Source organism: Lepus europaeus, chromosome 5 (genome assembly GCF_033115175.1).
Source record: "Lepus europaeus isolate LE1 chromosome 5, mLepTim1.pri, whole genome shotgun sequence".
Lineage (NCBI taxonomy): Eukaryota > Metazoa > Chordata > Mammalia > Lagomorpha > Leporidae > Lepus > Lepus europaeus.
The window spans coordinates 114117860-114143677 of NC_084831.1; the positions used below are offsets into that span (position 1 = coordinate 114117860).

The window sequence follows — 25818 nt, forward strand, 5'->3', positions numbered from 1 at the left end:
CTCTCTCTCTCTCTCTCTCTCTCTCTTTCTCTTTCTCTTTCTTTCTCTGCCTCTCCTCCTCTCGCTGTATAACTGTGACTTTCAAATAAATAAATAAATCTTTAAAAAAATGATACTGGGGCTTCTGATGCCAGTGAAGATTAAATAGAATTTTAATTCCGTTGCTGATTTATCTTTGATACCATATTCTGTTTCCTGCTTCAGTGTTAATTAGGAAGGTCTGATCTTATGGGGACACAATCTTAATGAAATTATATCTTACCCAAATTTCTTACCCCAAGATATTTAATAAATGCCTCTTTGATTCGTGAAGGATACTCCTTTCCTATGTGTTTTTGTATTTTAGAGAAAGGGCGGAAGAGATCATGGATAACTTCAGTGTGGCAATTTTCATGACTTTCGATACTTTGTTTTAGCGTGACCCTCAGTCCTGACTTCTCACCACAGATTTCCTTCCTGTTTTTCACTCATGACAATGCTTGATCTTTCAGTGATAAGCCTTGGTTTTTGCCCTCGGTTATATGAAGCCCTTTGTGCCTCAATTGTGTCTGCTCTGATCTTCTTCTCATGCATCCAAGAGACTTAGTGTTCACCGATGGGCGCTACTCTCAGTTCTCCTGTACCTACCACATGTTGTTTCACATCCTGTGTTTTTATTCACACAGTTCCTTTTCTCTAGATTTCTCTTCTCCACTCCTCCCATGTTTTCCTGTCAAATTTTTGCCTGCTAGACTCAGACCAAGTGGTTACCTCCTTCTGGAAGCCTCCCCTGACCTCTCAGCTGAGCTGAGCATTCTCTAGACTGTGTTCCTCTGTGGTAACACTTGCCACATTTCTACTGACATCATTATATGCTTGCTGTGTGGGAAGTACTGAGTTACCAGGTACCAGTTGTTGAACTGTTGGTGACAGTGAAAGCTCTTTACAGACCTTTGTTCTCATAGCATGTGGCTGAACTCTTTACCATCCCAATCTCTGCCCCATTCTGGGAGAAGAACAGTAAGAAAATTTTGTGTTACGGAGTTTCGATTTCTGCTTGTATTACAGCCATAAGTTCAGGTTAGTATTTTCTGCTTTACATAAATGAAAGAAATTAATGGGGCTGGGGTCTAGGAGTTAACTTAGATTTGTCAGCACCCAAATAATATGCTAGTTGCAATTTTTTATTTTGTGTATTTTTTTTTTGCCAAAGTTGCATTAAGAGTAGTTTATTAAATGTCCTTTTATGCATGATGATGCATATTCAAAAGATTTAAATAATTTTCCCAAGGCACACAGCAGTCTGGTTAGGGTTTAAATCTAGGTTTGTTGAACTCCAGATCTGTATTCAAATCTGCGGTCATTTTTCTATATCAAATTGAATTTATGAGCTGTCCTTTTTATTTTTTAAGGACTTTGGACTTCTGTAATGGATTAAAAGTTCAATTTATAATTTTCTAGAATTTGATGGTTTAGTCTTCATGTTTTCACCTTTTAAGACTGAGTGGTAATTTGAGTTTAGAAGTTAGCATTATGTAAATGTTTTACATTCGGTCTGGTGCTTTTTTACTATACCTAAGAGCCTTATTCCAACTTTGTTCAGAATTCCCTTGGAAGTTGCCAGCTGTAGAATTAGAACATGAACTGTTTGGTCTGGCTTTGGACAAAGTAGAAAATGAAGGTTTGGGATTAGACTAGGAGGAGAATAAATGAAAGTTGCCAACCACCTGGAAAAGAATGAGTGAGATTATATGTCTAAAAAAACTGGTTGTTAATTTTAAATACATGGAAATTCCAACTTTTTTCATGTTTGTAGCAAGAAGAGCCAGATAAGTAAAGTTTTATTTTGTAAGTGCACATACTTAAAAAGCTTGGTCTTTGTACCAAGTTCGAGGCTTAAAGGTGAGCAGAAATTTTTCCAACTGTATTAATCATTTGATTTACATCAAGTTATCTTCCTTTTTGTAAAAGACTTTATTTGCTGTCCATGAAACTAGTATCTCTTACTTGCTTTATTGGGTTATTAGGAGAGCTGGTGGTGCAATAACAGTGTTTTATTGTTTTTTTTTTTTTAACTATATGTTGAATTCTTTGCTTAGTGGAGGTTAAGCTTATATTTATAAAATAAACTGAAAATATCTCAATGTAAACATTAAAGAATAAGAAAGGAAGAAGGAGGGAGGATGGGAAGTATCTGTGAATATGAAATACATGAAATTTGTTCAGCTATATAAATTTTAAAAATCAAGAAAAATGGTTTTTGTTTTTTTCCTTTATTCAGCAAACAGCTATTTTGCTGAATGTTCTAGATCCATGCTATTCAGTAAAGTGGCCACTTCCTGTTGAACATCTGAGTTGTGATGGGTTGAATGGTGATGTGTATACTATAAAATTCTGATTTTGAAGACTTGGTATGAAAATAAACTCAGTGATTTTTATGTATTGATAAGATTCTGAAAAGATAGATGCATTGAGTTAAAAAAAAATCTTAAAGTTAGTGTTGCCTGTTCCTTTTTTCCTATTTTTAAGTGGCTACTAGAAAATATGAAGTGACATCTATGTGTTTATTAGTTAGTGCTACTCTAGAAGCAGAGATGTTCTGTAGGTGTTAGCCATGGCTGCTGCACTGTGGGAACATCTTCTCTGACGCTGGCTGGTAGAAGGAAAGATTTGCAGCTTTCCATGGAAGAAGGCCTTGTCCTGGCTCTGTTACAGTGTGGCTTTCCTGTCACTTATGAGCAGAGTTGTGTTGTAGCCCAGTTTAGAGCCTTTTTATCAGCTGTAGCAGTGTTTGTACCTTCAAAAAATACTGCTCTCTGGACTAGCTGAAGCTCAGAGGCAAAAAGAAATTGGTGTTGGGGGTGGATGTGGGCAGATGGTTTACTTCTTTGTAGGAATCCTGCTGTAGCGACAAGTCTGAATACCGAAATAGTCCTTTAGGAAATGAAAGTACCTAAGGGTTTGATGAAGACTGAGCACAGATCTCTATATTATACTGTGTTTGGCTCTCAGCCATCTTATCAGAGAAGTTCTGCTGTGGCAGATATCCATTTAAGGAAAAAAAGATTTTAAAAGGCCCCAAAATTTATTTGAGCAGCATAGATTAATGTTTTGTCTACATGGATTGTTATATGAATTTTCTTTTTAAAGGCTCATTTCCTTCAGAATTAAAGTTGACTCTAAGCTCAGCTCACAAATTCCTCTTTGTGGCTGCTTTTGGTTTTGGGTTCACTTCTGGGGCAGATGTGATTTATTTTCCTATGCTTGTTATTAATCCAGAAATGTAATTTCAGCTTGGGCTCGGAATTCTGCTTTGGGACATGAAGCAGAAGTGAACAATGGAAGTTAGGTGGATATGAGTCAAACAAAACTGATCAGATTTTTGTCTCAGCTCTCCTTCATAGCATGATGAGCCTAAAAACTTGGTCAAGATTCCCCATTGCTGTCATTTGCTCCAACTTCAGGAAAAATGTTTGATAGGAGTTAACAATTACATATATCAGAGGTGGTGCATAAGTTACTTGTGTGTGGGAATGGAGTCTTTTTTGGTGGTATTTTGATTTTGAACTTCTGTTGGATTTCTCTGTTTCAGTCCAGCTTCTACTTGGTGACATACTGTTCTATAGGAAGAGACTTTTCTCAACTACTTTTTTTTAAGACTGTACATAGAGGCTGGTGCCGCGGCATCAATGGCAAAGGAAGACCTTTCTCTCTGTCTCTCTCTCTCACTATCCACTCTGCCTGTCAAAAAAAAAAAAAAAAAAAAAAAAAAAAAAAACACCAGAATGCTAAAATTTGTCAGGAAGAAATAAGAAAGTCTACACATAAGCACAGTAGTAGTAGGCAGAAAGTGTGAATGAATATGCTTTTTTTTTTTTTTTTTTTTTTTTTTTACAGGCAGAGTGGACAGTGAGAGAGAGAGAGACAGAGAGAAAGGTCTTCCTTTTTCTGTTGGTTCACCCCCAATGGCTGCTGCAGCCGGTACACTGCGGCCGGCACACCGCACTGATCCGAAGCCAGGAGCCAGGTGCTTCTCCTGGTCTCCCATGCAGGTGCAGGGCCCAAGGACTTAGGCCATCCTCCACTGCCTTCCCGGGCCACAGCAGACAGCTGGACAGGAAGAGGAGCAACTGGGACAGAATCCGGCGCCCCAACCAGGACTAGATCCCGGTGTGCCAGCGCTGCAGGCGGAGGATTAGCCTGTTAAGCCGGCTGCAGCCAATGAATATGCTTTTGAAAGAAGCATGGGGGCTGGCACCATGGCTCACTTGGCTAATCCTTTGCCTGTGGTTCTAGTCCCGGTTGGGGTGCCAGGTACTAGTCCTGGTTGCTCCTCTTCCAGTCCAACTCTATGCTGTGGCCCGGGAGGGCAGTGGAGGATGGCCCAAGTGTTTGGGTCCCTGTACCCGCAAGGGAGACAGGGAGGAAGTTCCCGGCTCCTGGCTTCAGATTGGCGCCCAGCACCGGCCATGGCAGCCATTAGGGGAGTGAACCAATGGAAAGAAGACCTTTCTCTCTGTCTCTCTCTCTCTCACTAACTCTGCCTGTTGGGGGAAAAAAAAAAAAAAGAAGAAGAAGCATGGATAGGAATTGGGAACCATCTAAATGTTTGGTGGAATAAGGGGGAAATAAAGGGGTCAATTTCTGTTTTGAATCTGGGTAATGGGAGAAGTGGAGACTATTGACATAGATAAATAGGGTAGAGATAATGGTAAGATGAGGCAAATTTTCCAAAAACAGTCAACAGTAAGACCCAGATGCTCAGAATAAAGGTAGAGTCTATAAACAGACTTTTTTCATCACCATGGACATGTATCAGGTCTGTGAGGGTTAGAGTCTGAAGTGTGAGCAATGTCCACATTAAGAAGTTGGATGATGAAGGGGAACCAAGGCAAGAAAAGGAAAGGTATGCGAGATTGGAAGAGAGCTTTGTTATTGTAGCATCAGTATCACCAAGTCAAAGGGATATAGCATTATAAGATTGCTCTTAACTCAACTCTGAATTTTTTTTTTTTGCAGCCTCTCTAATAGTTTACTTCTTTTGACCTATTGTAAAGATGTTTAAATATTGTAATAGTGTAAAAAATGTAGTTTACTGCTTTTACTGGCCTATATATGCTCAGCTCATCTAATAGATTCTGTGCTTTTAGAGAATTGGGAACTGGTCTTCTTATTTTGGCATTCTCAGAACCAGTGTTAACAAATGGAGGTCACTGAATAAGTAACAGCCATGAGACTCAAATAAGAATGATAACTGCAAAAAATTAGTTGGTTTTTGATGTTGCAAGAATTCTTCTAACAGTAATTTCATACAAAGGAAGGAAGCAGGTTCCAGGGTGCTAAAGAAAAAAGTGAGGTTGTAGAAGGAGGAAGTGGGGGGAATGGGTTTGGACCACTTAATATTTTGTACAGCTAAGAAAGGAAAAGAAAGGGATATAGGTCAGTAGCTTTAGTGGACAGAAACTTTGTTCACATGACTGACCATAGAGTCTTGGCTAGACTCTATGATAGCTAGAATTAAGATAGCTAGAAGGGGGTTGGCTAATGAATGAAGTTATTTGAGAGGAGTTTTTCTGTTACATATATTTTTTAAAATTTTATTTTTTTATTTGAAAATCAAAGTTACAGAAAAAAGAGGGAGAGATCTTTCTTCCACTGATTCACTCCCCAGATAATCCCAATGGCCAGGGCTGAGGCAGACTGAAGCCAGGGTCAGGAGCTTCATTTGGGAGTCTCACGTGGGTGGCAGGGGCTCAAACACTTGTGCCATCTTTGGCTGCTTTCCCAGGCCATTAGTAAAGAGTGGGATCAGAAGTGGAACAACCAGAATACGAACCAATGCCCAATGGGATGCCAGTGTTACAGGTGGTAGCTTTACCTGCTACACCACAATGCTGGCTCCTTGTTACACATTTTAGTAGGGGACATAAACTATGTGAAATTTTTGTTGGGAATGGGAAAGGAAGGAAATGAAGAAGTTAAGGAATAAAAGTATTAAGTCTGAGATCTTGGACTGTGGCAGTCAGTGTCATATAAGGAGGTCCAGCATGTGACTGTGCTTGAGATACACACTGTTTGTGTTTGTCAGGTTGAGAAAAGTAAGAACTCTTGACTCAGATGACCTTTTTGGTCTTCACCCCAGGATGTTGATCATAGGAGAAAAGGGGGAGAAAGAGCTAGAACTGAACTTTGTGATTCAGTCATTCAAGGAAGTGGAATTGCTAGAGGTATGATTAGTTAAATTGTGCTATGTAGTATTTTTTGTTTGTAAAGGGAATCAGGTTTAGAAAATTTGGACTTCAGTTCTCCTTTCTGCTTTTAAGTGTTAAAAATTCAGCTGTATTTATTGATTTTCTTCCCTGTAAATTGATGAATTAGCCTATGTTTACCTCTCCCATAGCTCCCATATCTTCCCTTCTCTTTCTAGATTATCTGTATGTAATCTGGGTTTTAAAAAATTCATATTACAGGGTCATTATTGATTTTTGAAATTTTTATATACCTTCTTTTAAAATTATTCTTGATTTTTACAATTTGATAACCCAGTTTATGCTATATTTTAGACCCAGTTCTATGTGTAGCTTATTTTGGACTATAAGTACAATTACATCACAACTTTTTCATTTCTACATTTTTTTATTTTATTTATTTATTTTTTTCATTTATTAAACTTTTATTTAATGAATATAAATTTCCAAAGTACAGCTTATGGGTTACAATGGCTTCCCCCCTCCCATAACTTCCCTCCCGCCCGCAACCCTCCCCTTTCCCGCTCCCTCTCCCCTTCCATTCACATAAAGATTCATTTTCAATTCTCTTTATATACAGAAGATCAGTTTAGTATATATTAGGTAAAGATTTCAACAGTTTGCCCCATATAGCAACATAAAGTGAAAAAACTACCATTGGAGTACTAATTATTGCATTAAATAACAATGTACAGCACATTAAAGACAGAGATCCTACATAATATTTTTAAAAATTAATTAATTTTCTATGCCATTTCCAATTTAACACCAGGTTGTTTTTTTTTTCATTTCTAATTCTCTTTATATACAGAAGATCAATTCAGTATATAATTAGTAAAGACCTCATCAGTTTGTACCCACACAGAAACACAAAGTATAAAAATACTGTTTCAGTACTAGTTATAGCATCACTTCACATTAGACAACACATTAAGGACAGATCCCACATGGGGTGTAAGTACACAGTGACTCCTGTTGCTGACTTAACAATTTGACACTCCTGTTCATGGCATCAGTAATCTCCCTAGGCTCTAGTCATGAGTTGCCAGGGCTATGGAAGCCTTTAGAGTTCGCTGACTTTGATCTTATTCCGATAGGGTCATAGTCAAAGTGGAAGTTCTCTCCTCCCTTCGGAGAAGGGTACCTCCTTCTTTGATGGCCCCGTTCTTTCCACTGGGATCTCACTCACAGAGATCTTTCATTTAGGTCTTTTTTTCTTTTCCATGGTGTCTTGGCTTTCCATGCCTACTATACTCTCATGGGCTCTTCCGCCAGATCTGAATGCCTTGAGGGCTGATTCTGAGGCCAGAGTGTTGTTTAGGACATCTGCCATTCTATGAGTCTGCTGTGTATCCCGCTTCCCATGTTGGATCGTTCTCTCCCTTTTTGATTCTAGCAGTTAGTATTAGCAGACACTTGTCTTGTTTGTGTGATCCCTTTGACTCTTAGACCTATCAGAGCCATCAATTGTGAGCTGAAATTGATCACTTGGACTAGTGAGATGGCATTGGTACATGCCACCTTGATGGGATTGTGTTGGAATCCCCCGGCACATTTCTAACTCCACCATTTGCGGCAAGTCCGATTGAGCATGTCCCAAATTGTACATCTCCTCCCTCTCTTTTTCCACTCTTAAATTTAACAGGGATCACTTTTCAGTTAAAATTTAAACACCTAAGAATAATTGTGTGTTAATTACAGAGTTCAACCACTAGTACTAGAACAACAACAACAACAACAAATACTAAAAAGGATTAAAGTATTACATTGTACACATTTCTACATTTTTTATTTTGATTGATTTTCAGTCTCAGTAAGGATATCTTTAAGTAACTTTTCCAAAAAAGTTGCATATTGACATAATTTTGGAGCTCTTGGATCTTTGAAAAAAATCTCTTTTGATTTACTTGCTTTCATACACAGATGGTATCTTGGTTAGGTATTGAATTGTTAGACCACAACTTAATTTCCAGTCCTTAGACATGGTTCCTCCGCTTCTTGTGGTACATGTTATAGAGAAGTGCAGTGTCAGATGAGTTTTTTTTTTTATTGTTTCTTTTTATTTATTTAAGAGGCAGAGTGGCAGAGAGGGAGATCTTCCATCTGCTGGTTCATTCCCCAAATGACTGCAATGGCTGGGGCTAGGCCAGGCTGAAGCCAGGAGGCTGGAACCCCATCCATGTCTCCCACATGGGTTGAGGGGGCTCAAGTACCTGTGTCATTTTCCACCACTTTCCCAAGCACATTAGCAGAGAGCTGTATCAGAAGCAGAACAACTGGGACTTGAACCAGTGCTCATACGGGATGTTGACATCACAGGCAGCAGCTTAACCCACTGTGCTACAATACCAGCCCTTGAGTGTTTATTTTTGCTTGATGAAGTAACTCTTATCACCTTTGCTTTCTTTTATATTTGTTTTAGAATTTTTAGAAAAGCCTATTATGTTTATATCTTCATTTTTTCTTCTCCAGACCTAAATTCTTTTGTTTTGATGTTTTAATCTGCTTGTTTGTGTTTTGTGCTGTTGAGAACTTCTTAAGCACTGATTCCTATTTCTTCATTGTCAGTTCTGTCTGTTACTCCTTCAGATCTTAATTTTTATTTGAACTATATTCCTGTTGTCTTAAATTTACTCATTTAAGTCCTTTCTGTTTCTGCCTGCTTCTCAACCCCTTTTATTACAGCCCGATGACCTGATTGTTTTTCAGTTCTTTTTAGAACCTAAATATATTCAAATATCTTGAGAGCACAGAACCAATTCTTTGAGATGTGTTAGTTTCTGGAAGTGAATATTTTTCACACTATATTTTTTTATCTTCATCTTAAGTCATGTATTCTCACTCTTTATGTTGCAGAATCTTTTAATAGTTCACATGTTTTTGTTTTCCATTTTATTCCTTCCGTGCTGGGTAACTGCCTGCCCATGGACAGGGGAGGTTGCTGCCCTGGGATCTTCTTACTCTTCACCTTGCTGTACTTAGATTTTTCCTCCTCTTGAGAGGTGGGACTCTTATGTAAATTGGCTTAGCCCAGCAGCCTAAATAAGTGGGGGATAGAATCAGTGTGCAGGCCTCCTAGCAGGGGAACCAAAACTTGGCACCACTTCTTCTGTGTGAAGCCTGTATGCCAGGGATCAGCTCTCTGAATGCCTGGCTTCCACGCCTCCCCGTACAGTGTCCGAACCTGGATACTTTTCAGTGCTGCTACATCCGGAATGTGCCTGAGAATGCACCGTAGACTTTCTGGTTGCTATAGCGGCCACAGGAACCTGAGACCCCCAGTGCTTTAGATTGCTGTTGACCTGGAGGGGTGAGAGAGAGTTCAGTCCATTCTGCTCACTGCAGCAGAGTGGAGATTCTGAAACACAAATCAGATGGAGTTGTTTCTTTACTTAAAACGCTTCAGTGGGTTCTTCTTGTCTTTGGATCTCGTTCCAAGGCACTGCATGTAACTCCCTCTCCAGCCACATCTTTTTCACTTCCCTGATGTATGCCTTGTAATTCAGCCACACTGATTTTTTTTTCATTGCCTTAAATGAGCCATGCTGTCTCTTCTATTCATGCCTGTACACATGACTTCCTTCTGCCTAAAATACTCCCTCGCTGCCACTCACATGCTCTTACACACTTACTCCTGTACAACCAGGTGGACTCCTCTGTGTCCTACAGGCTTTCACGTAAAGGTTTCTTTCTCTAGTTCTCTGTTCTCCTTACTCTGTGCTCCCATGGCAATAGGTATCTCCCATGTTTTAATTTTTTATAAATCTACTTGAGAGACTGACCATGAAGACAGAGCTCCCATCCCCTAATTCACTCCCCCAAATGCCTGCGATGGCCAGTGCTGGGCTGGGGCTCAGCCTTGGGCCAGAGCCAGGACCTGGACACTCAACTGAGGTTCGCTGTATGGGTATCTGATAACCTGAGTCATTTCTGCTGCTATACAGAAAATCTGTATTAGCAGGAAGCTGGAGTCAGAAGCCAGAGCTGGGAACTGAACCCAGGCACTCTGATGTAGGATACTGCTATCTTAACAGCTAATCTAAACACCTGTTCCAACAGATATCTCTTTTTTTTTTTAAGATTTATTTATTTATTTTAAAGGCAGAGTTACAGAGAGGCAGAAGCAGAGAGAGAGAGAGAGAGAGAGAGAGAGGTCTTCCAATCCTGGATGGCCACAGCAGACGGAGCTGTGCCGATCTGAAGTCAGGAGCTAGGAGCTTCTTCCAGGTCTCTCATGCAGGTTCAGAGGCCCAAATACTTATGCCATCTTCTGCTACTTTCCCAGGCAATAGCAGAGAGCTGGATTGGAAGTGGGGCAGCCGGGATTTGAACCAATGGCCATATGGGATGCTGACACTGTAGCTGGCAGCTTTATCCGCTACACCACAGCTCCGGCCCCAACAATAGATATCTCCTAAAAGCACTTATCACCCTATGTTATCATTATTTGTTCAGTTATAAAACCACTAATTGCTTGTAAGTTCTTCAGAGTAGAAGCCATGTCTGTTTTGTTTACCATTATAATCCAAATGTTTATAGATTAGAACCTGGCACATTGTGTGTATGTGTGTTTGTGTCTGTATGTGTTTGTTGGATGAATGAATTGGAACATTAAGTTTTCTGGTTATTCTTGGCCCAAACTCATCACTCCTCTTTCCTACCTCCCTTTGATGTTTCAGTCTTTTCTTCCATATGGACAGGGTTTGTACTGTATCTGGTAAACTGGGCTAATTAATTGTATGTGAAGATTACATTTGACAGTCAATGTAGAGCACTTACTACTGTGTCTAGCACCTAGGAATAACTCAATACATATATGTTTACTGTTTGATGTTGGTAGTGGCATTGGGAAACAAAGAGAAAATCAGTTATCTCCCGCACTGTTTGATGCAGGTAGCAGTTTCTGGAAGTGGAGGAACACAGGAGCTCTGCTGGAGAGGGTTGACTGAGATGGGATAGTGTCTTTAGGGAAAGCTTACATTTCAGCCAAGGAAGGGAAGTGTCTATTGTAACGTAGGATTGAAGAATTAGTGGGCAAGGGTAAGGTGAACTTGGATGTGGTACAAATGAGATGGAGTTTAGATACTAAGGAGGGAGCTTGGGATGAGAAATTTATGTGTTGACTGGTGAATGTAGATAAGGAGGTGACAGAACTTTAGGATATGAACCAGAAAGACACAATTTTGTTGCTATTTAAGAGGTTAGTTTGAAAAATTATTATTATTTTGGGATTAAGATGCTTAGGTAAGATAACACAAAGAGGTAAACATTCATTTAAAAACATGTTTATTGAGCACTTTGTAATAAATATTAGCTGGGCACTGTGCTAACATTCTGGGGATTCAGTGATGGAGAAAGAGCTTCTATTCTTGAAAGTGTGGTCTATGAAGTAGATAGTAGTGAGAAACAGATCTAAATCCTATAATTGTCTGTAAAATTTTGAACTGTAACAGAGTTCTTGCAGGAAGAATAGAGGATATCAGGAGACTGTATTAACAGGCAGAACTGGCAGGTGCTGTGGTGCAGCAGGTTAAAGCCCTGGCCTGAAACGCCGGCATCCCATATGGTCGCTGGTTCTAGTCCTAGCTGCTCCTCTTCCAATCCAGCTCTCTGTTATGGCCTGGAAAAGCAGTAGAAGATGGCCCAAGTCCGTGGGCCCCTGCACTCACATGGAAGACCCGGAGGATGCTCCTGGCTCTTGGCTGCGGATCGACGCAGCTCCAGCCGTTGTGGCCATCTGGGGAGTGGACCAGCGGATGAAGACCTCTCTCTCTGTCTCTACCTCTCTCTGTAACTGTCTTTCAAATAAATCACATAAATCTTTATTAAAAAAAAAAAAAAACAGAACTAATTGTGTTTAGTAACTGGCAGATAAGACCTTACTCAGCAAATAACATTTCTCAAGTATAGGCATTGAGTAGGAATTATTTAAGGTAAGGATAAGAGTTATAGGCACAGGGAATAAATGTGCTAGAAATTTGAGAGAGTGAATAAAAGTTAATTTGAAAAGTGAATAAAACCCCAGAATGCCTGGAGCTAGTAATGTTTCAAGGTAAGAGTCTGGAGAGGTATTCAGGAAACAAAGATAGCTGTTAGAATTTTATCCTAAATGCAAGCGAAGTCATCAGGAGATTTGAAGTGGCAAGTGGCATAATGTAGTTTGCATGCTCCTATCTTCCTGGTGGCTCTTTAGGAAATGCATTGGCCATGAAATAGGGTAAGTGCATCTTTGAAGAATTTGTTAAGCAAAATGATGTCTAGGGTTAGTGAGCGAATCCTTGAAATTCTTGCATTTACCTGTGTCTCCTTTCCACAACCACGTTACCTCTTAGCTACTTCCATCCCCCCAGGCCAAGTATATATATTAATATACTTGCATATCCATATACTTGCATATCTCTATACTTGCATAGCAATTCTCTCATGAGGCAGGCTCTGTAGATTCAGTGATATATAGAATATATGCAGTTTGCTTTGGTCCCAACAGGTTGTAGGACAGTCAAGTGTGTCCTCTGTTTTTAACTTGAGCAATACAATTTTAAAAATATGTGTATAGAGCACAGATTTCATAGGATATAGGTTTTAAGAATGCTCTGTTTTGATAGGGAAAGATATGAACTCAGGAGCTTGGGTGACTGCTCATTTGAAGGATATATTGGAGACTGAATTATCTTGACTTAACCATAGACGAGAAGGTAGCAGGGTCAGGTCAAGGGCCAGCCAAACTCATTTTTTATATGTTCCTCGTGTAGGGATTGTTGTTGCAATGAGACTTGACCCTTAACAAGACCACTGATGTGATAAAACTCTTTCCCACAGACTTCACAGTTGAGAGATGACTGAGAAGAGTGAGGGCTTCTTCACTGAATGCTGAAGCTCAGCAATCATTCCTTTCTTTTCTTTCTTTTTTTTTTTTTTTCTTTTGTTGTTCTCTTCCCTTTGCCCAGTCACTTGTAAGTTCAGGTCAGATGGATGGTTTGTTTGTGGTCCCTCAAGAGAGCCATTACAAGATATTTGTGTCCTGAATGTTACGGCTCATAAATGGCATCTGTTTGGTGGTCCATGTTCCCCTTGGCTGGAGTATCACATTGATGAGGCCCCGGGCATGGTTTCCATTTCAGTGTAGACCCCTTAGTTTCATTCTGTTGTATTTGCTGCCACAAACTGCTGCCATAACCTTACTCACTCATCATGTGGTTTTAAGACCATAGGATAGGACAATAAGAAAAGATCTTCATGAAAATGGCCAGTGCTCCTGCAAAACCAGTACAGGGAACTTATTTTACTAGTGGTGGATTAGTAGTGTGATCTTCATTCGTAGCACTGCTAAACTGTAATCCTCTTCCTCCAATTGTCTAGTGGTGGGCGGGGCAGAGACTGTAAAGAATAAGTAGGAATAAACTTATAGCCTGTGATATGTGCCAGTGTGAGTTGAAGGCAATAGATGCAGTGGTGGAGAATGAGATGTAGATGTGTATTTGGAGACCTATTTAAGTTACAGAAGGGGTCTAAAGGATGAGAAATAGCTAGGCCTAAGAATAAGATGGGGAAGAATGGTTCAGATGGAGAGAACTGTGTTTGCAGAGGCACTGAGGTAGGAAAGAACTTAATTTCTTTTTAGAACTTAACATTTTTTTAAAAAAGATTTATTTATTTATTTGAAAGTCACAGTTATACAGAGAGAGGAGAGGCAGAGAGAGAGAGAGAGAGAGGTCCTCCATCCAATGGTTTACTCCCCAGATGACCACAACGGCTGGAGCTGTGCCAATCCAAAGCCAGGAGCCAGGAGCTTCTTCTGGGTCTCCCACGCAGGTGCAGGGGCCCAAGAACTTGGGCCATCTTCCACTGCTTTCCCAGGCCACAACAGAGAGCTGGATTGGAAGTAGAGCAGCCGGGTCTCAAACCATATGGGATGCTGACGCTTCAGGCCAGGATGTTAACCCAAAGCGCCACAGCGCCATCCCTGGAACTTAACCAACTTGTAGGCCATTGTGGCTAGAGTGAAATATATGAAGGAGAGGACTGAATTTGAGTATAAGGCAAAAGTGATTATCCAGCAGATTGTCAGTGACTGCAAGGTGGCTCTTGGTGTTTAAGGTGTCCACCAAGGATTTGCTGGCGTGATATTTCGTGCTAGAGTACTCCACCCTCACAGCAGCATTAGGCAGGGTAGTGTCTAAAAGCCAGTTATTTTCTTTCTCTGTTGCCAGAAGGAGATGGAAAGGACCTAACAAGTCCACTACCATAAAGCCTATGTTAAATGACAGTGCCCTGCCGTGTTTGTCAGGTGGAAATTATGAAGAGGGGTAATTATTGCCCCTGAAAAGTTGCCTAACTGAGGTTTGTGCAATGTATTTTGGGAGTGCAACAGCGAAGTCTGTGTGGACAGATGGTACTGCATGCTCAGACTTGTTTAAATGGGAGATTTAATAGCTTGATGGGGCATGGAAACAACACAGCTCGCTCCTCTCACCAGAGGCCTTTATTAGCTAGGTAGCTAGGTAGCTTATAACTTAGTGCTTTCTCCCCCTCCCTCTACTCTCAGAAAGTTATTTGCTTGTAGTTCTTCCTACATTCCATGTGCACTAATCTTCAGACACAGTGTTGATCATGTCTCCCCCCCAACCCCATCCTTCACTTGTATCAAGTTCAGAATTCATATTCAGAATCAAAGCCTCCATAAGCCTCTTTTTCTATTTTTAAATACCAGCCAAAGAATATCATATAGTCGTTTTGATGGCTTCCTGAGCTAGCCCTAAGCTACCTCTGTCAGTAAACCTTCTCCTGCTAGCCCTGCCTGCTGTTACCTTGCCATGGAGCAGTGGGTAAAGCCAGATGTCCTTTGACAACACATCTAATACCTCTAGATGATCACCGGGAACTTTTCCTGGCCTAATGTCGGCGACCTTCTGCCTTTATTACTTCTTACAAAGAATCTTCTTTCATTGTCATACGCATCTATGTTTTCTGAGTGTGCCTTAAGATTCTGTGGTCGGGAACCTGGTCTGTAGATCTTGTTGACCAGTCCTGAGTGGGATACTCAACTGTGTGCAGTAAAGGAGCATTACATCTAGTCAGATCGATCTGGATTTGAATGACAGCACTCCCATTTGCAAACTCTGTGAACTTGGGATGTTTATTGACCTTCTGGGGCTTTAAATTTTTGGTTTTAGGCTTCTGCATTGGGTTTCTCCTGGGCCAAGTGGGTGGTGACATGAAAGAAGTTCAGTATCTTAGTGGACATCTCATTGGGGATTTTGGAACAAGCAATTCCTATAGCCATCCTGGTTACTATTTGCTATGTTTTGAATTTTAGAGCTTGTTTATAAAATTGTAATAAGAAAGAAAAAAAAATCTGGCAGAAATGAGGCTGGGAGGAAATGTTCTGGAGAAACATGCCTGAACCTTGGGGAAATAATGATTCACCCTGTAGAAAATTATTTATAAACTAGTATGCTCTTGGATCTCTAGATTTCATGTCTCTAACAAACAGTGTCTAACAAATACATAGTCCTAAGGTATTCAGTGAAAGCCTTTAATTTCCAAAAATCAGTCTTGTCCAAAAAATAACTGAACCCAAAATTACATTTCTATCTTGCCCAAGAGTTTGAAGTCATAAGTTTTTCCAGTAATCTTATGTGAGTCATGATTTTAGTTCTCACCTACTCCATCCTCTCTACTTCCCCATCTGTGTGCACTTGGGAAAACGGAGGCATGCAGAGATGGTTTGCTATGGTCAGGTTCACACCTCAAATCTTCCTAAGTTTTAAAGTCAGACAGCCCCAGTTCAAATCCCAGGTTTACTGTACTTACTTTCTCACACAGGAAAGTTAGTTGGCCACTCGGAGTCTGTGTCCACAGTTGTAAATGAGATAACTTTTATAACAGCCTAAGCATAGTGCCTGTTGCATAGTAGGCAATCAATGCTATTGGTTTCCTTTCCCAAGAGTACCATGTTTCCATTTTGAGCATTGTTTTATTTATTCCATCTGTCTTAGAACACTTTTAAGTCTCTTGGTACTATAATGTGTAAGAAATTCACATGAAATAGTTTTAAACAAATAGTGCCTTAGAATTGCCATAGAACCTCAACAAAGAAGAAAACCATAAAAATTGCTGACATTCGCTGAGTCACTTTGGTTCAGGGGCAGGACAGATACTTAAGTTAGGGTAAGTATAATAGACAAGACACAGCAGTTTTCCTGGTTGCAATAGCTAGCTCTCTCTTTTTCAATTTATTTATTTATTTGAAAGGTTTACAGTGAAAGAGGGGAAGAGAGAAAAGAGAGACCTTCCACCATCTGGCTCATCCCCAAATGGCCACAACAACCAGGGGTGGGCTAGGCCAAAGCCAGGAGCCTCACCCAAGTCTCCCACGTGGGTACAAGGGCCCAAGCACATGGGCCATCCTCTGCTGCTTTCCCAGGCACACTGGCAGGGAGCTGGCCTGGAAGTGGAGCACTCAGGACTTGAACCGGCATCCATATAGGATGCCAGCGTTACAGACGGCAGCTTAACCTGCTGTGCTCAGCGTCGGTCCCGTAGGTCCCAATTGCTCTTCACCTACTTCTTGGTCATATTTTTATTTCTCTACCCCAGCTGCATCATATTAACACAGCTGTCATCATTTTGAGGTAGTGTTTCTGCTAGCCCTGTAATGGAGCAAAGTTTTCTGCAATAAATGACATCGTCTGCTCAGGAAAGATGCTGGCCCTTGAATCTACCACCTGCCTTCCTCCCATCCAAATGCATTTATTCACCTCCTGCCTCCTTTCTTCACTCACTCTCACTCACTGCCTCATTCATTCACTACTTCCCCATTCACTTACTGCCTCTCTCACTCACATACTACCTCCCTCATTCACTCCCTTCCTCCCTCCTCACTCACACTCTCCCTCATTCCTTCACTAATTGCCTCACATTCTCTTTCACTCCCTCACTCCTTCCCTGTGTATTAGTTCATATTTGGGTTGGAATTGGCAGGGCCTCGTCTTAAATCAGGAAAACTGCTGCACAAGACGTCTGTCAGGATGGCTGACACCAATTGGGCTTCAGGAGCAACAAGGCATCAGCAGATGTTTGTTTCATCCTTATCACTGTCATCTGAGTCCAGGTGGCAAAGTGTTCCTAGTCCAATAATTCAGGAAGGAGCCACAGTGATGTAACTTGGATCAGATGCCCGGGAGGATCAGTAAGCTGTGGCTAGGAAGGAGTGATTATGTAGATGTGGTGGGAAGAGAAACACAGAGGGGGATGCCGGGCTCAGTGTCCTAGAGACATCACATAGTCTTGCCCTACTAGGCAGTGGGCTTTTTGCTGGGAATATACAAATGAATCCTGTAAGGAACACTGAGGTTCCTTACATCCAGGTGGTGGGAGATGGATGTGTAACCAATAAGTGTGAAAGAGTGATGTTGGCTCAGTAGTAATGGAGGAAAAAGTTTGATAGGAGTAAAACAATAGGTGGTCAGTTAGGTTATGTCAGATTCAACTAGCGGCTGCCAGTGGTGGTGTGTACACAGCTGGGCATATTGTAAGCCTTCTGAAAATGCGTGAGTCTCTTGAATTGTTAAGCTCTCCAGGCACTAGTGGAGAGAGAGCCTTGGCATTTTCTCATTTACTTTTTCATTGAGAAGCCTCTTCAACAGCACAGGCTTTTTTGAATTATTGTTAAAGTTTTTTTTTTATTATTATTTTAAAGAATAAAGGACATCTTGACATTTTTTGAGTTTCAGCAAGTCATGTTTTAGAGAATTCAGATGTTCTTAATTATAGTTCCTTTGATTGCACTCTAAATTGGTTTTAAAGGCCCTTCCAACCGGACCAATTCATTAATTTGTTTTACAGCCCAGGTGGCCTGGTACTAAACTGCTTTTGTCACTCACAGATTTTTGGTAGGTTGAAGACATGCTCTAGGGGGCTTGAGAGCCTTTGCCGCGGCCCTGTCATTGCCATGGTCTCCCTGCAGCATGTCCACAGTGCTCTCATGTTGCTCGTTGCATCTCCTGTCACGCTGGGAGGACTTTCTGTGTCTTGGTCCAGAAGTCCGCATCTGTTAAGACTGGGTGCTTCGGGCTGAGCATTGTGCCCAGTCTCTCTGCTCTTGGCTTGCCTTGCATGTACATATGTTGCCAGGGCATTTCATTGTCCTTCATTTCTTGTTACTAACTTGTTTGCCCCAGCATTCAAAAAATTATACTTTTTTTAAAAGAAGATTTATTTGCTTATTTTAAAGACAGTTACAGAGAGAAAGAGAAGGAGAGGCCGGTACCTCGGCTCAATAGGCTAATCCTCCGCCTGCAGCACCGGCACCTCAGGTTCTAGTCCCGGTCGGGGCGCCGGATTCTGTCCCAGTTGCTCCTCCTCCAGTCCAGCTCTCTGCTGTGGCCTGGGAGTGCTGTGCAGGATGGCCCAAGTGCTTGGGCCCTGCACCCGCATGGGAGACCAGGAGAAGCACCTGGCTCCTGCCTTCAGATCAGCGTGGTACACCAGCCACAGCACGCCGGCCATAGCGGCCACTTGGGGGATGAACCAACGGAAAAGGAAGACCTTTCTCTCTGTCTCTCTCTCTCATTGTCCACTCTGCCTGTCAAAAAAAAGAAAGAGAAGGAGACAGAAAGATCTTCAATCCACTGGTGCATGGCCCAAATGACCCCAATAGTGAGGGTTGTACCAGGCCAAAACTAGAAGGCAGGAGCTTCATCCAGGTTTCTTTTGTAGGTGCAGGGGCCCAAGAATTTGGGTCATCTTCTGCTTTTCTAAGCCATTAGCAGGGAGCTGAATCAGAAGTGGAGCAGCTGGGACTCGAACTGGAGTCCATATGGGATAACTGGTATTGCAGGCCACAGTTTAACCTACTAAGCCACAATGCAACCCTCTAAAATTATACTCTTTACTTTTAGATCATTGTCACTTCACAAATGATGGTAAAGGGTAATACGAAGAGATACCCTGTAGCCTTTTAGAGTGGTAACAACATCTTCCAAAACTATTTTATAATGTCACAGCCGGGATGTTGATATTAATAAAGTCAAGGTAGAGAACAGTTGCCATAATGTTTTCATACATAAGTTCCTTTTCATTATTCCTTTCCTTGCTAATCACTTAGTCTCTTCTCTCGTTCTTTTGGATTATGTATTCATTGACCCAGGAGTTTAGCCAAGTCACGGGTCCAGCAGATCTTATCTTCTCTTTGATAGGCTGATTAAATTCTCATGTTGTCAGTTTCTGGTATCTTCCATCCTTGAAGTGACTTGCCTGGAATTAATATCATTTGGATGGCTCAAGTTGGCTTTAAAAATCATGTGAGGGCCTGGTCTGCTATGAACTCTGCCTGCCTTGAGTTTAGGCAGGTCATGCGAGGGTGAGAAGTGCACAGGGCTGGTGTGCTGCTAATCCTTTGATACTTCAGAGCCCTAATCAGAGACTCTTCTCCCCCCAAAAGGGCAGTTCTGCACAGAGGATGTGGACGAGTGCCTGCTGCAACCCAACGCCTGTCAGAATGGAGGAACCTGCACCAACCGCAATGGGGACTACGGCTGTGTGTGTGTTAATGGCTGGAGCGGAGATGACTGCAGTGAGAACATTGATGATTGTGCCTTCGCCTCCTGCACCCCGGGCTCCACCTGCATTGACCGTGTGGCCTCCTTCTCTTGCATGTGTCCAGAGGGAAAGGCGGGTAAGACCCACAGAGGACAGAGCTGGAGAACAGGGAAGGGGGTGTGTGGGTGAGCATTCAGGACTTCTGCCTTCTTCTCTACCACTTGATGGCTCTGTTATCTCTTGGGTGCTCTTCTGGAAATGTATTCTGTTAGCCAAAGTGCCATGAACTTTTTCTTAGGACTTGGGCTTTCATGTCGACACTGTATACCTCAGTTTTTCATTTCAAAAACAAAAAAGTAACTTGTCTTTGGACCATCTGCTGAATTCAGACTGAAACTCACCTTAGAAATTAAGACAAAATGACTAATACCTGGGTAAATGGACTTTAAGCAGAAATAATCCATGTACTCAGAAGGAGCTGGCAGGAGAGATGCATTTAAGTACATTTCCACCCTCAGTGACTGTGAAAATGTTCCTCTAAGAGAGCGAATTTACAGACCACAAAGTTAACATTGCTGTAGCCTCTGATTCTCAATAGGAGAGCAATGTGGAGGATGAATGTGGTGGAAGAAAGGACTTTCTGCCCAGAAATTCTGTAATGTTCTGTCGCTGCCTTTCCAAAGGTTCTGCCCACAGCTTTGTGGAAGATGACTTAGCTAGCTGTTCTTAAGTTAATTGCAGACTGGAAAATCCAGTTCCCATGTGAACTCTCCAAACAGGAAGCTTATAATATCTTCAGAGACCTGGGGGCACCTCAGGCAGGAATGCTGTTGCTATTACAAGTCTGCTGAGGTAGATGCTGATAAAGTTCAGTGGCATTTTCTTCTGAGGCTCCTGAAATGCCGGTGACCCCGTAATCACCAGGTAAAGTGATTTGAGGGAAGCAAGATGCCAGATGAAATACAAGATGCATAGGATATTTGAGATGTACTTATGCTAAACATTGTTTCTTGCTTATCTTAATTCAAATAAAGCTGGACATCTTCTATTCTTACTTGCTCTCTGTTATACTGTTTGGAGGCTATCTCCATTTTCCTCTCTCCTTTATTTTCTGTCCTGTTTATGGCTGTGCACTGGAGGAGAGCCCCAGCTGAGGGCTCAAGGTCAGAGCACTCGGGTTGTCCAGAGCAGCCAGTTGCTTTGCTGATGACTACGGAACATCCCCAAGGTAGGATCAGGCAAAGAGGAGATTGCCTCTGCAGCTCCATGTTGGGGTTTTGATGAACTGCTTATAAAATTTTCTCTCTATGGTGAATGAGAAAACTCCTTCTCAAGTGAGGGACATTTTCTGTGTTCTCCTTTGCCCTACCTTGCAACAGGTCTCTTGTGTCATCTGGATGATGCATGCATCAGCAACCCTTGCCACAAGGGGGCACTGTGTGACACCAACCCTCTGAATGGGCAGTATATTTGCACCTGCCCACCGGGCTACAAAGGTGCTGACTGTACAGAAGATGTGGACGAATGTACCATGGGTGAGTACAGAGAACCTTCTCTCTTCCTCAGAGTGTCTCTCTGGCTTAGCAAGTGTTTGAAGTGAAGCACATCTTACTGTAGCAGCATGTTATGTCCAAACCTCAGATTTGTCCCATTCTATGCCCAGACTTCACAACTTACCTTTTAGCATAAATGTGTGTTCCATCCAGGGAATTAAATATATGGTTATTCTGTACGTGATTTTGAGTGTAAAGCCTTACTTCAGGAACAGGTAAGACAAAAGAATGGCAGAGATGCGTAAGAGAGGAGGCTACCCTAATGTTACTGCCTTTTTAAATTAGGGAGGAAAATAGAAAATTGAGAATGTGTTTTTTGAGTATGGCCCTGGTGTTGTAACCATCAGCTATCCTTCTGTAGTTCACATTTGTGAAAACTCTGTCAACTGCTTGGATCCCAGTAATTGGAACTTGTGTCTTACAGCCAATAGCAATCCTTGTGAGCACGCAGGAAAATGCATGAACACAGATGGTGCTTTCTACTGTGAGTGTCTGAAGGGCTATGCAGGACCTCGCTGTGAGATGGACATCAATGAGTGCCATTCAGACCCCTGTCAGAATGACGCCACCTGCTTGGATAAGATTGGAGGCTTCACGTGTTTGTGCATGCCAGGTGAGTGGGCTCATTACGGTTGGGGTTTAGAGAGGAGGGGCTGCACTGTATTTCTCTTAGTGGAGCTCTGAGTACCCTGTAGCAATGCTATGTGCTCTGTCAGCATTTAACCTCCAGTGTTGAGTGGGGACTGTAGGGAGTCAGGTTGCTAGGCAAACCCATTCCTTAGAGAAGAAGGCAGTGTTGGAATTTTTAAAGCTATGTAGACCAAATTAATCAAGCCATTATGTCAAAATCCAACTCCATGTAATAGAAAAGTTTAGAAGCAATTTACTTAAACGAATGCTTTAAACGTCAAACGTTTCTGATCCCCTGATATATTATAAATACTATATGGTATTCCTGAATAGAAATAAAATTTCCCCATATTTATAAAGGAACTTGCTATTTATCCAAAGTAAGGCACATGTGTAGTTGTGTTCTGGAGCATTTCTGGAGAGATTGTCTCTTGTATCCTCAGAGGACACAGCCAAATCCAGCCTGAAACGATGGCTAACATTAGCTGTTCTACCTTGTCAAGGGTGCCCACCATTCTAGCCCTCCCACCTTCACCTGTACCCTGAGAGCAACAGAAGCTCCAGCTCACCTGGTCTTGAGGAGCAGAGAGTGGGAACAGTGTGAGCCTGGCACTGTCCAGAAAGCATGCATTGGTCACAGAACATGTGGCATGGGGCTTTCCAGTGTCTTTGGGGATAACATCTTCCTCTTCACAGTAACAATATTTCTGTCCTGATCATTCTTTTTTTTTTTTTTTTAAGATTTATTTTATTTATTTGAAAGAGTTACAGAGAGAGGTAGAGACAGAAAGAGAGAGATTCCATCTGCTAGTTCACTCCCCAAGTGGCTGCAACAGCCAGAGCTAAGCCGATCCAAAGCCAGGAGCCAGGAGCTTCTTCCAGGTCTCCCACACAGGTGCAGGGACCCAAGGACTTGGGTCACCCTCAGCTGCTTTCCCAGGCACATTAACAGGAAACTGGATTGGAAATGGAGCAGCCAGGATTCAAACCAGTGCCTATATGGGATGCCAGCACTACAGGTGGCAGCTTTACCCACTACATTACAGTTCTAGCCCCATGTCCTGCTTATTTACTTATGGGGATGATTTCCCATCACAGTAGAATCCCTTGTTACTTTGCAGAAAATGTACATGATAGAGGTTAGCTATCATTGCAGATTTATGTTTTCTTGGCTGGAATATGACCTTCTATCTTTGTAAACTACTTGTGTGGCCCATTTTGTTCAGGTTTCAAAGGTGTGCATTGTGAATTGGAGATAAATGAATGTCAGAGCAACCCTTGTGTGAACAATGGGCAATGTGTGGATAAAGTCAATCGTTTCCAATGTCTCTGTCCACCTGGTAAGTGCCGCTGCCTGCCCTTGTTTCCTTTTAATGCACAAAGCTGAGTGACCACAGGGAAAGGAGGAGGGTGAGAATGTGTGTGGGCTGCACATGAGGAAGTCATTAAAGTGAGTACTTGGTGAGAGGAGTGTGTGTATAGAAATAGGGAATTTGTTTTAGCTAGTATATCTTCCAAATCCTTTGTGGCCAGAAGTCCAAGTCTGTTCTTGAATGGTCCATGACCTCTCAGTCTGTGTATATTTCCATGCCCCATACAAGCCCTAGTTGTAGGCCATTCAGGACTTTATTATTTTCCCCATGGCTCATACTCTTGAAGCTCTTCTGTGAGATTGTTACTTTTAGACAGCTTCACTCCCTGAGTCCGGAGTCCAGAAACAGACAACACATGTCAGTGGTTCTCAAGATGCTGTGTCTCTCCTTTGTTCCACAAGCTGTTTTGAACATGTGCCACATGGTCTGCCACAGACTGGAGCCCTCCCAGTGTTTCTTCAGAGGGAAGTTCCCCTCTGCCTTTGAAGCTACAGTTGTGTTTGAAGGCTCCACCTGTACTATTTACAGCCCTCCCTTGCTGTCCTGGAAGTGAAATTTGTGCTGTGCAATACATTGGTGGACACATACCACAGATGCCTCTGTTCCCTGAAACTTACCCACTTAAGTCCAGTTCCCTGCTGGGGAGAAGCATTCTGTGTTTACTGACCCGAAGGCAAAAGCCCAGCCAGTGCCCTAACCCGCCTTCCTTGGGCATCATCTCATAGTGAAGGAAGACACAGGATGCTCCTCTGACTTGTTGCTGTGCCTTTTTAAGGTTTTACTGGGCCAGTGTGCCAGATTGATATTGATGACTGCTCCAGTACTCCATGTCTAAACGGGGCAAAGTGCATCGATCACCCGAATGGCTATGAATGCCAGTGTGCCACAGGTAGGCTGTTGCTCCCACGGTGGGTCCCTGGGAGGTCTCTCTGAACCATGTAGATGACTGTCTTCTCCTGGCTGCTTTGCCAGGCCATTCCACATCCAGGCGCTGCTCTGTGTTTAAAGAGAGCTTTGCCAGCAGACTTTTCTGCTGCTCTCTTGTCGCCTCTTGGAACACCTGCCTCCTTCTCTACCACAATCAAAGTCTGGCTCAGAAATTCCCATTTGGTGTCCGTGTCTTTCTGGGACAGATTTTGGCAAAGTGGGTTTCCAGCTGGTTTGCTAGACTCCTTTGGGAAAGAGAAGAATCTCAGTTGAAAGCTATTTTTCACTGGGGCTTCTCAGCAGGAGGCCTGTCTGTGTTTCTTGAGGCAGATGACTAAGAGAAGGCCCAAAAACCTGAGAGCTGAATGTGTGCAAGTGCAGTTTTCTGCCTGAGACACTCAGTGTACTCGAGAGCCAGGTGTGTGACTGGCAGGTGCAAGCTCCAATTGGGAATGTTTGGGGCCTTGTTGATGACTTCTGTTGCTAGTACAGGAAGTTAATATTTCTGTTGCTAGACCTGTTCAGATCAGGCCCTCCCAGAGGAGCCATTTGCCTCCCCCTTCTTTTGTCATGCTTTGCTGCATGTTGGAGAAGTCTGAGGTTACTCTTCCCCTGGCCAGAGCCTCCTCATGGAGGATGAGCTTCACTGGACAGAGCTGCACAACTCTGACCTACGGTTTAACAGAGAGGAGGAAAGGGTTCAAGCCTTGAAAGCTTTTAAGGGTCATCACTTTATTCCACAGGTGTTTATGGATAGGTTAATAGATATATACAGCCCTCTGGGAGGGGTTGAGAGGGATAAAGAAACGTTCTTGCTGCGGAGCTGGGGAGTTGAGACCACGAATATTTTGGGTTTAGGAGAAAGGGAATAAGACACAAACCTGTCGAGGAGCAGCCCTGAGGCTGTTTCCCTCTGAAGCTTGGTGAGACATGAGGACACAGTGAAACACTCAACAGTCACAGAGGAATTTCAGTTCCGCACATCTGGCGAGGGCTCTCACCTTTTGCACAGCTCCTCCGTCCTGCTTCCTGAGTCCAGCAGGTAGTTCCTGTGGCTCAAGCCCAGCCGTCTTCGCTGCTGCAATCATGGGGTGTGCAGGGTAAATGGAGGTAGCGACACTTGGGCTCAGGTGTGGCATGTCTGCCTTGTTTTGTAATTTCCTTGGTGGATTCCTCCCCCAAGGTTTCACTGGTGTGTTGTGTGGGGAGAACATCGACAACTGTGACCCTGATCCCTGCCACCACGGCCAGTGCCAGGACGGGATTGACTCCTACACCTGCATCTGCAACCCTGGGTACATGGGCGCCATCTGCAGCGACCAGATCGACGAGTGTTACAGCAGCCCCTGCTTGAACGATGGTCGCTGCATCGACCTGGTGAACGGCTACCAGTGCAATTGTCAGCCGGGCACGTCGGGTAAGCCCACTCTTCTCCTATTTGGCTGGGGCTTTCACAGGTTTTCAAAAACAAGGAACACAGATGTTCTGACTTTCTTGGCATGTGCTCAGAGACCTTTAGAAACAGTCCTGATTCAGAGAAGCACAGTCAAAGCCACAGAGATAAAT

General features: G+C 42.6%; 1 protein-coding gene across 1 annotated transcript in view; it reads left to right on the plus strand.

The window, feature by feature from the left end:
* NOTCH2 (notch receptor 2) overlaps positions 1 to 25818 on the plus strand; it is a 169524-nt gene that overhangs the window by 91735 nt on the left and 51971 nt on the right. The window contains exons 6-11 of the mRNA XM_062192096.1: positions 19672 to 19905; positions 21149 to 21304; positions 21747 to 21935; positions 23179 to 23292; positions 24101 to 24214; positions 25436 to 25669. Coding sequence (XP_062048080.1) covers positions 19672 to 19905; positions 21149 to 21304; positions 21747 to 21935; positions 23179 to 23292; positions 24101 to 24214; positions 25436 to 25669 — 1041 coding nt within the window. The remainder of the gene's footprint in view (positions 1 to 19671; positions 19906 to 21148; positions 21305 to 21746; positions 21936 to 23178; positions 23293 to 24100; positions 24215 to 25435; positions 25670 to 25818) is intronic.